Below are 10,514 nucleotides of genomic sequence, written 5' to 3'. Positions count from 1 at the left end.
GAAAAAAACATTGGAAAGTCGTGAATATATCAATAAACTGTCAAGTTGTGTAAGGACAGAGTTGGTCAACCTTTTTCACCATATAAACACAGTTTAACCTTTTTAAACTCATATTAATTTTGATCAAAACATTTTGTTCGCTTTCATTATCGCTTTTAAAAAACAAAATTTTTTAGAATTTTGTTTGTCTATCCAGGGTACACGAATGCTTCTTAACCTGATTTTAGTTAAACTCGTAGCTACTTGCTATTGTTCTTACTTTATACACTTTCATTGCCATATACCGTCTTATTTAAGATAAGGATACAAAAGTATATCTGTTTTTCCATAGATTGTAACAAAATATAATACTAAATGTATAAGTATGTTGTGTATTATAGGTTAATGACATGTTATTAATTTTTACGAACAAACAGAATAACAACAATATTAATCACGCATATCATTGTGCTATCTCCTTCCAAATATTGTGATTTGTGTATATTGATAAATAAATTTAAAAAAAATGTTTTATTGATTTAATAATAATATAAACATTAAAATAATAATATAAATCTATACACGTTATCATAACATATAATAATTTAATCCACGATTGGTAAGACTTTTTGGAGACAAATGAGAGTAGCTTAATAAAAGCTATGTAGCGACTCATCACGATGTCTCTAGAACCAGAAGGTTTAGAGACTAAGCTTCCTTTCGCAATAAGTCAATCGGGAACGGATTTTACGAAATTCAACCCGTGTGGATGTGACTCATATTCATTTCGCGAAGCGAGCTTGAGACAAATTGTAATTGGTGTACACGACAGACAGTGTTCTTTATTATTAATAAAGAAATAAATATGTGTCGGACAATATGCTCACAAAATTTTTTTTCGTTTTCAGAAAGAATATTTTCTCCGTGTAAAAAAACATCTCCCGACTTCGATCAGTGCATAAAGCGAGCTTTCAACAAATTGAAACCTTTTTTCAAACGAGGTAAGCAATCGCAAATGGTCATTAAGAAACTTATCTTATAATCAAGGATCTATATTTTAGTAAATCGCAATATACACTTTGTTAATACAAAATAATTAAGGAAACTCATAAAAGTTGCTCTCGAAAAACATATTTCGGCATTTGCAAATGTATTTTATCCATAACATGAATTTATATATCCATAACTTAAATTTATTAAATATGTTATTTCAAAAATTCAATTCAATTATTAATTGATTCATAGGTTACTAAATCGTACGATATATCGTATGTATTCATATTAATGCAATTAAGTCAGAACTGACGTAATAACGAAATTGTCTTCAGGTATCCCTGACATGGGCGTGGCCCCGTTTGACCCGCACTTCGCGGCGGAGGTGAAGCAGGCGCGGTCCATCGCTGGCCTTGGATACAAGCTCACGCTGCGCAACGTCTACGAACGGGGATGGAGCCAGTCCACTGTTACCAAATACAAGTAAACATGTATCTTAAGTTACACACGCTAATATCAATGATAAGCGCTACGGTGTTGCAGAATAACCGATTAAACTAAATGTTTCTATTGCTTTAGTGAGAAAAACGTTTATCATGATGCGTTACATAATTAAATGATTGTATTTCGTAAATGAAATATTTTTATGGACAGATATTAAATGTTGCATTTAATCAATTTTATAATTGCTTCAGCAAAGCATTTACATAAATATGCAACATCTAAACTTTAACCTATAAATAAATATACTTACGATCGATATAAAATATTAAGACGTGCAATTCTCAATATCGGATAATTTATGCTTTAACTACTTTTCGGATCAAAAGACAAGGTACACCTTCAAGGTCAACATCCATTTTTGTCTGAGCAAACAATACAACAAACAGCAGAAAAGCTAACAACGTTTGGGTATTCTGAAAATTAAAATAAAAGTCTTTATTAAAATTAGAAAATGATAAAAATGTATAAGCATTGTCTGAGGAAATTGTTTAAGTTAATAAAATATAATTAGGCGCGAATCGTAGAGTGACAACTATTTAGATTTGTGTTAGCGTATGTGTACGTACACGAGTGATTGCGTGTGTTTGTATGAAGGAAAGCGTACAGTTATAAATATAAACCTAATAAGTCCACTGTACATCTTTTAAGATTACAAATTCTAGCTACAGAGTTAAAGCTTGAAAATTACCTACCCAAGTGAAACTTTAAAATTTTGATTAAGTGGTAAGACCATGCAATCTTAAAATACGCTTATCGATAATTAGATAAGCTATCAGATTTTCGCATACTTTTGCGTGCTTACAAACGCATAACACCTATATGTCCTTACACTGAAAATCTATAAGACATATAAACGGTTTATTTTTTATTAAGCCCTTTATATTTAGAAGCATGGTTTTATTTGAACTACCACAAATGTTGATTTAGTGTAACATTATTACAATTTCATAGTTTAGTTATAACATCCAATATTTTACGAACTCGTTTGGACAATGAAGAGACGTAGAGTTTGAAAGTAAGTCGTTTATAGAGATGGACACAGAGATACCTAATTAAGTTGGTCCGTTAGAATGATTATACAACATCAGAAATGGAAATATAAGTGATTAGTTCAAGACGGCTGTGTAGTAATATTTTGTTGAGTAATAATTTCATTCCTTCCTGTTTAAAATCTTTTTTGTATTACACTTGGGAAAACCAAGCATCTGGAGAGAAGAACTATTTTATTTTCAATGGTACATATGACGCACAGGTCGTGAATGTCATTTACTTCTGATACTATAAGTCTACAATAAGCTATATGAACACTGTTTTACGATAAGTTATTGTTACAAAATTTGCTTTCAATATAATTTAACAGGTGTTATTATGAAATGTCAGCAGCGTTAATACATTAAATAAAAAAGAATCAAATTCGAAATTAAGTATTAGACAATGTTTTATATGTGGCCTTAGTCGTTTTCGAGAGCGAAATGTTCATTTTGTTAATCTGCAAAGAAATTTTTTCCGTTTATTATAGCACTGCATTCTTTCAGAACTGACTGGGCGAATGAACGAATCATCTACTCGCAATATTTCCCCGAGAAGTGGTTGGCTGGCGATTACGAATTCCAGGTATATTTAATTTAAATACACAAATTACCTCTATAAAAAACCCAATGTTGTTAGTGTACATAATACTAGCAACACATGTCTCCTGAGTATTTGTAATATATTTACTATTTATTTTGAAATAGGCAGCCTAATAGGAACGTCGTTATTTGACTTGGCTTACTGCTACCCAAGTGGCATTTGCAGATTCCGTAAGTTCGAGGTGACATCGCACAGAGGACGCTTAGCCTAAAACCTTTTTAAAAATAGCGAATCACGATGGCTCTCTGGGGCGCTTCGGCTCGGATAATTATATACTACAACTTCACCTAGTTGGTACTCTATATTATTATTATTATAATGCATATATGTATATAATAGTCCACGTGTTGTACCTAAATATGTATGTTAACGTATTAATTATTACCAGTAATCGGAGCACAGTTACATGTGATTGTTCGTACATATTCGGCATATAGTTCGTCCTTATGACGATAGGGGCGCTGCTCCGATTCATGTAATGAACTTTTTTTCATTTATAGTCGCCATACACCTGTACCCTAAAACGGCTAAAACTTAGACCTTGTACAATCTCATTTAACATGATGATATAGCTGGTAATGAGTTTAACACTGTCTATCATCAATTCCAAAGGTTCAAGTGGTCTATCATAACTACATTATTTGTGTAATAAGCAAAAAAAGATTCATAAATGTTTAACTGAATCTTAAATTAGTAACTGTCATCATATTGTACCTTTTTACATATCCCTTCCATAATCTCCACTATGACCGGACTGCCGCTGCCCGCATCTAGCGATCTTCCGCAACCTTAACTAAGTCGGCTACCTATTTGGTCTACCTATGCCGCGTCTAAGGACTGATCATTATGACTGAATTGACTGAACTATGTAATCGAAAGAAAAAACTTAGAAGAAGTTTTGAATCGTTCATACTATACAGAATGATAGGTTATAAACGTAATAGCTTAAAAAGACTAGTTTGGTGTTAATTAATATATGATGCACCCCAAACAAAAATCAATGGTTTCAGAAATAATAAATAATGCTTTGTATATGGTTTGTATTTTTTTTTTATATATTCTTTGTATATTGATAATATGGTAAGAAAAAGCTTTTACAAAATCTGATTTACCCGAATTATAAATAGTAATTGTTTACTATCTGAATAAATGAATATAATATTTTAGAGTGCACACTTTACACAGGATGCTTGAAAATAGATGTAAAAGCTTTAAAGCTCTTTCAAGTTATCTTATATCAATCAAAGTTATCTTGAAAAACCAATTTCATATTAGGCTTGCAAAAAAAGCATGCAACGTAAGATATAAACTGTAAATATGAGTTTGTTGTTGGCTCTTTTTCTAACAGGGCGAGTTAATTCGATTCCAGTTTTTATATTAGACTTCTCTATATCATGGGGTACACATGAGATCTCTACAATTGATTCAAAGTTGATAATATTAATAAATGAATATAAAGCTCTGCTGGTTTTTCGTGTCACGTTTCACACCAAATTGTAAAAAAAATACCTTTTTACAGCTATACACGTTGTTAGTCTTTATTTTTAAAAAGTCTTTGTCGCAACTTTTATCTACACAAACAGAAGCTATCAATTTATAAGTCTTTATTCATGAACCTATATAATTAATTTACAAAAAAATCTTTACATGATATGCAATCTTTTGTGACGAAATCTGCATGTTGAAAGTTAAGTCCGCGGTGCATGGAGTCAACTAAGAATTGCCTAATATAGTGCCAAGGCAAACATGTACACTTAATAAACAAAGATATTTCATAAATACATTATTTTCAATTTTAAATTAATTTTCGGTATAGCGTTAGACTATCTCTTATAATTTCGTAACATTAGCTAAGAGCATAACGTTCATTATTGCTTTCGATTTTTTATCACCTTTAAATCGGCAATATTTTTTATCTCTCTCAATTCGACTGATGTTTTATGGCTTCCTCGAGTCACGGAATTTAAAAAAATATACATTAACATTTATCTAAATTCGTAATATGTCTTAAAAGAGCACATAGCGTTTGATTTGGCGCGTTGAAAATGAGAGCGAGATATTTAACTACATATTTTTTTTGTTTTAGTATCTAATGTATTATTGTTTTAAATTCCCACATCAACGTATCGTAAAGAATCATTTAAAAATTACCAGTAGTGATAAAAGTTATATGTTTTATCATGTAAAAAAATAATTTTAGATCACAAAATCTTTTATAAAAATAATCGGAGTTTTTTTCTCTAAATACAAGGAGCACTGTGCAACGCTTTGCAGAAACAACTCCATCCGAACTTTGCCGTATTCGCCTGTCCATTATTATAAATCATATGCCGGGTTTTATTGTGACAATAAAGTTTTTACATCATTGGCAGTGATCGAATACTCGAACGCATTTTTACCTAACAGTTGAAATTGACTGAACGCGAAGTATCTTGCACACTGTTAAATGCGTAGTTTCAACTAATTTTCATTTACATTTTCTGAATTCTTTATTTTTTTTTTGTGTTTTTCTAAATTATTTAATTCTGAAAAACCTACAGCGTATTACGAAACATTAAAAAATATAAAATCGGTAATGTAGTTTCTCAAGTTGCAGTGTGACTAAGAGAAATAGTGATTTATTTTTATAAATGTAGATAGAGACTTATAGACGATGAATAAATTTTTAATAAAAGAGGATGAAGTCAGGCAGTATATTGTCATGTTCAAAATAATTATTGTAACAGAAGACATTTTCATGTTTTATATTATACCCAGACGATACGGTAACAATGAGTGTTTATTTTTAGGGCGACGCATTCGGTCTGGGGGTGATGCGCTCCGGGCGTTGGAACTTGACGTTGCGCGACTATTCGCAAACCACACGCATCAAACGCAACGGCAGCGGCGTCGACGTCCACGTTGAAGTTGACCACATCGGAGATATGGATATACATGTCGGAAATCTCCTTCGCGGCAGAAGCATACTAGGTAACAAGCAAAACTCATTTTAATTACGATTTAACTGACGTTCAAGAGTTTTAACTCCCCATGTAAAACAAAATTTGGGGCCCTTTCATACAAGAATTCACAAATTTACTGTGAAATAACACAAAAAGGAAAAAAATGTCTTTTGAAAAACAATCAATTTGAGTTTATAAAATTTATCTATTATTTCCCCTCAAAATTTGGCACCCCGGTTGACTATTCGTATTGTCCGCCACCTTTATCTGGCCGTCTATAACGCTACATCTACATAAATCATCTATTACATTCATGTGTATCCTTTATAAAAAGCCTCGCTGTTTTGGTTACACTTACCAGGTATATCAGTTAGACTCAACTATTCCTATGATTTAAAGTTGATCTTAGGTCATTACAAAATGTTCCACAATTGGCTTGCTGGTCCGTGGGTCAACTTCAGAACTTTTAAGGCTCTAGAGGTGATCGCGGTCATATCCTACACGCTGTGTGCTGCCCACAGCCACTTTCAACTAGACAATTCTAGGCTAGAGTATATCGGTTTTTTTCGTTTGTCACCTGATATCCTCATTTCGGATTCTATCTCTTAAAGATATCAGTCCATACTCTACATGGATCTTCACCCTTTTTATCCGAAAATGTCTGACCGCAAGTCCATTTTTCTCCAATGCTGGTAAAATATACAAGGAAAATTAAAAGTTGTAACAAAATTATTTTTTACTTTTTATAATTGAATTTTTATTATAACTCACTTGTGTTCTATAGATGTAAACTTTTTTTGTAAAACTTTTTTATAGTCCCACTTATCTTACCTGAAATATTTTTGTTTATTACAAACGACTTTATTAAAGTCATCGGAAGACGCAGGGTGTAGGCAGCTTCCAACCAGTACTTTTGGAAATCAGTTGGAGAGGCCATGTTCAGCAGTGGACGTCTACGGGTGTAATAATAAATTCATTTATTTGTGTAAACAAATGCTAATCAAATTATTCAATCTACTGCTTCAGAACAAATGCTTGATCGCATGATCAATGCGACATGGAAACCAGGCTTCGCGGTCATTCGGCCGCTGATAAACGACCTCGTGAGCACCGCATTCACAGACATCTGGAGCAAATCCTTCGGGAACTTCCCCATCGACGCCTTCATACAAAACTGACGGCTCTAATTTATTATTCCTGTTATAGTTTATTTTTACTTTTGTACAAACTTGTTTTAAGTACCGTTAAGATTTTTTCCAGGGCATACCGTTACGGATCTGTAACCACGAAGGATTTCATAATAACGTTAACTAAAATATCTAAGTTTTCATTAAAAAAAAGGCATTCTTATTCCGTAATGACCATGCAATATTTTCTGTCAAGCTAAATCAGCTAACCATTTACGACCTTAACTATAAATATAGAATATTTTTACGTTACGACAAAAATTTTTGACATACTAGTCCAAATAAAATGTAAGAAAACTTTATTGGTTTATTTTATTCCTCGTGCTTGTTTTATCGTTTTATTACATATTAAATCCTACACCGTAAACACGAGATCTGTATAAGAGCTGGCATTTCAATTTAGTCTAGAGGATTCATTTATATAGTTAACATATCAATAATCATTCAGTGAACCGTGCTAATTTACCGTCTGTTTACCGGTTCACTGGGCTAAATTTAAGATGGTGACCAATGGAAGTCCATCTGCTGACATGATGATAGTAATGATAATCATTAAGGTGATTTATTACAATGGATTTAAAGTATTAAATATGCATAACCATAATGCATTAAAGTCATTTATTTTAATGTTTTCTTGTGTGTTAGATGAACTGTAAATTCATTCTAAAATTTGAAATTATAATTTTTTTATAAGTTCTTTTTTTATTTTTTTACAAATTATAAAAAATATGAACACTAAAGTTTAAATCCAATAATTTTGAAATCATACCAGCTCCCCATAAATAATACGACGGGTGTTTGAGGAGGAAATTAAAAACATAAAATATATTACATATCTCAATATTATATTTATTAAAAAATATAACCTAACTATATATATGACTTTATATTTAAATTCAATCAACAAATAACTCGCACGTTCATCGAAAGTGGAATAATCAACCTCAGTCTTCCAACACAAATCAATACAAACCGAACAGGCCTTTCGCCAACAACAAATGGCGCCCACAAGCGTATCTTCGTCTCCGACCAATCACACCATAAATACATTATAATATAACATTGCACCTTCAAAATTTTTTTTCACATTATAAATCCAGAGAGATATTACACAAAAAAATCTACATACAAAAATTTCCCATTCATATTTTTTACCATGTTTCATTTTGCAAAACTAACAAAAGGAAACATTTACAACCTATACGCTGGCAACATTCGCATCAAACTATTATATACAAAATGAAATAAGTACTCGAATAATTATGAGAAGGCGAAATAATTAACAATTGTATCCCGCGACAGACATCGAGTAAGGCGAAACAACGATAATACCTTTGTGCTGAAGCAGTCCGCTTTACAACCTTTAAACAATTCAACCATGACGACATGACAAAGCGAATTAGGATAACAAATATTGTCGGAATTTAAACGTGCTCTACATTAGGACCCTGTGACCGTCGGAGCGACGCGCGTCTCTGTACCGACTAAAATCGTTGTAAGTTTTTTTTATACCTTCACTCGGCTCTGGCGGTTCACTTCAACACTAAGGGGCGATGTTACAATATTAAACACCATCGACACATTCACATTTTTCTCAAGACGCGTTGCTAACTAAATAAAAAATTAACACAAGAAAATACTTGCTATACCAATTAAATAAACTAATTTCATTGAATCAATGACTTAACATTGCAACAACGCCAAATTGAAGTGAACCGTATGTATTACATGCTATAATTAAGCGTAATATTATGAGGTTATGTCTAATAGTATGTTATACAATAACCGTCATAGGACCAACATCATCCAGTAGGTGACCCTACATCCAAATTGTAACCAAATAATCATCGATCCGGTACAAAGTGTAGTAAGCGTGTTAGCTTTTGTCATTATTTTAAAAACACTTGTGTATTAACCATGTTTGCATCTGATCATCGGTGTATATGCACCATCTCTACACATAAGCCACAATCAAATTAATGTAGGTAAATTATTGCCGTTGCAAATTATTGAGTTTAATATACAAGTGTCTGTACAACATTTAACTACAAATAGTAGGAATAAACAAAATAATATAAATAACAAAATTTCCAATCAAACCAAAACCCAAAATACCAATTGTGTTTGATGGAAATAGTTAATACCTTAAACTAAATTACGAGAAAATTTTTTTCTTAAATTTGTACTTCCTTTTCTCGTACGTTTGGCCCCAGAATTTGTGTTATTAAGCAATACAATTTTGAAATCATAATCAACTATTTACCTTGTTTACGAAAGAGATAACCTTGGGCAAAATCATAATCGAACAAATCAATTGAACGTCTGTATGTTTTAGTGAGCGTACAGTGTTCAAAAATGTTATTTTTTTCCCTTTTAATTAACAAATTGTTTTTTTGCATAACATTAATGAAATCAAAAAAATTAAACATAGTATGAAATAACACTTAATCACTTTTGACATTAAACTTAAAATCCGTTATCAATTCATTGTATATATTTTTAAATATTTTTTTTCTTTTTTATTACAATGGCATTAGCGCTTGTTGATTTTGCAAAAATAAATAATCAAAATAATAGTAAGAGCGTCTGGCGGGATCCTACAAATAAACAGAAATTTATGAATTCATTAAAACATAGATAATAGAAGATAAATCAAAAAACAATACTTGCAATAAATTATTTATAAAGGGTGGTGCAACAAGTTCCGAACAACGCTGACCCGTATGTATCAAACTGCTCCCACATGCTTTCAAATTAGATCTAACATTAAATTTATATTGATATGCACTTACTTATAAGGTTCCTTTTTACAATGAAATTTGTGCTGTACACGGGGTCGCGAGGCGGGGACGCGCGAGCCCCGCGCGGGTAATGCACTTACATTACAATACAGACCTACGAGACGGTTTCTCTTTTGCACTTTGTACTTAAACACATAAGGGAAATTATAGGAGCCGCGTGCCCGCCCCACTCGATGGTATTTACAATGGCGAAACGAACATAAAACAAGCCTAAACACCAAATTCGATAGGACCATTGATATATTTGGCAAAATACTCAATTTGCTAATCGCATAGTGGCTTCCGTCGCATTTAATGTTTATTGGAAATAAAACTTAGAAGTAAAACTTATGTGGAATACAAATCTAACTGAAGTGACAGATGTCCGTGCAAAAGTTCGCATACTTACTCATCTCGCCGACACGCGCGCTGACATTCATACTGTAACGTGATGTTAAACACAAAACAAGTCTAGTTTAGGAAATATAAATTCATAA

General features: G+C 32.1%; 1 protein-coding gene across 1 annotated transcript; it reads left to right on the top strand.

Moving 5' to 3' along the window:
• The first annotated feature begins 659 nt into the window (after positions 1-659).
• Jhbp16 (Juvenile hormone binding protein 16) lies at positions 660-7,509 on the top strand. Its single transcript, XM_068773028.1, has 6 exons — positions 660-678; positions 888-980; positions 1,308-1,455; positions 3,012-3,090; positions 5,898-6,078; positions 7,077-7,509. The coding sequence occupies exons 1-6, from the start codon at positions 660-662 to the stop codon at positions 7,226-7,228; spliced, it is 672 nt and encodes a 223-aa protein (XP_068629129.1). The 3' UTR covers positions 7,229-7,509.
• The last annotated feature ends 3,005 nt before the right edge of the window (positions 7,510-10,514 follow it).

The sequence above is a fragment of the Battus philenor genome, unplaced genomic scaffold, assembly GCF_028537555.1.
Source record: "Battus philenor isolate CCGP_79_NKW_IND1 unplaced genomic scaffold, ilBatPhil1.0.hap1 SCAF_5, whole genome shotgun sequence".
Taxonomy (NCBI): domain Eukaryota; kingdom Metazoa; phylum Arthropoda; class Insecta; order Lepidoptera; family Papilionidae; genus Battus; species Battus philenor.
Note: the sequence above shows the minus strand (reverse complement) of the source record. Positions and strands in the feature narration are given on the sequence as shown.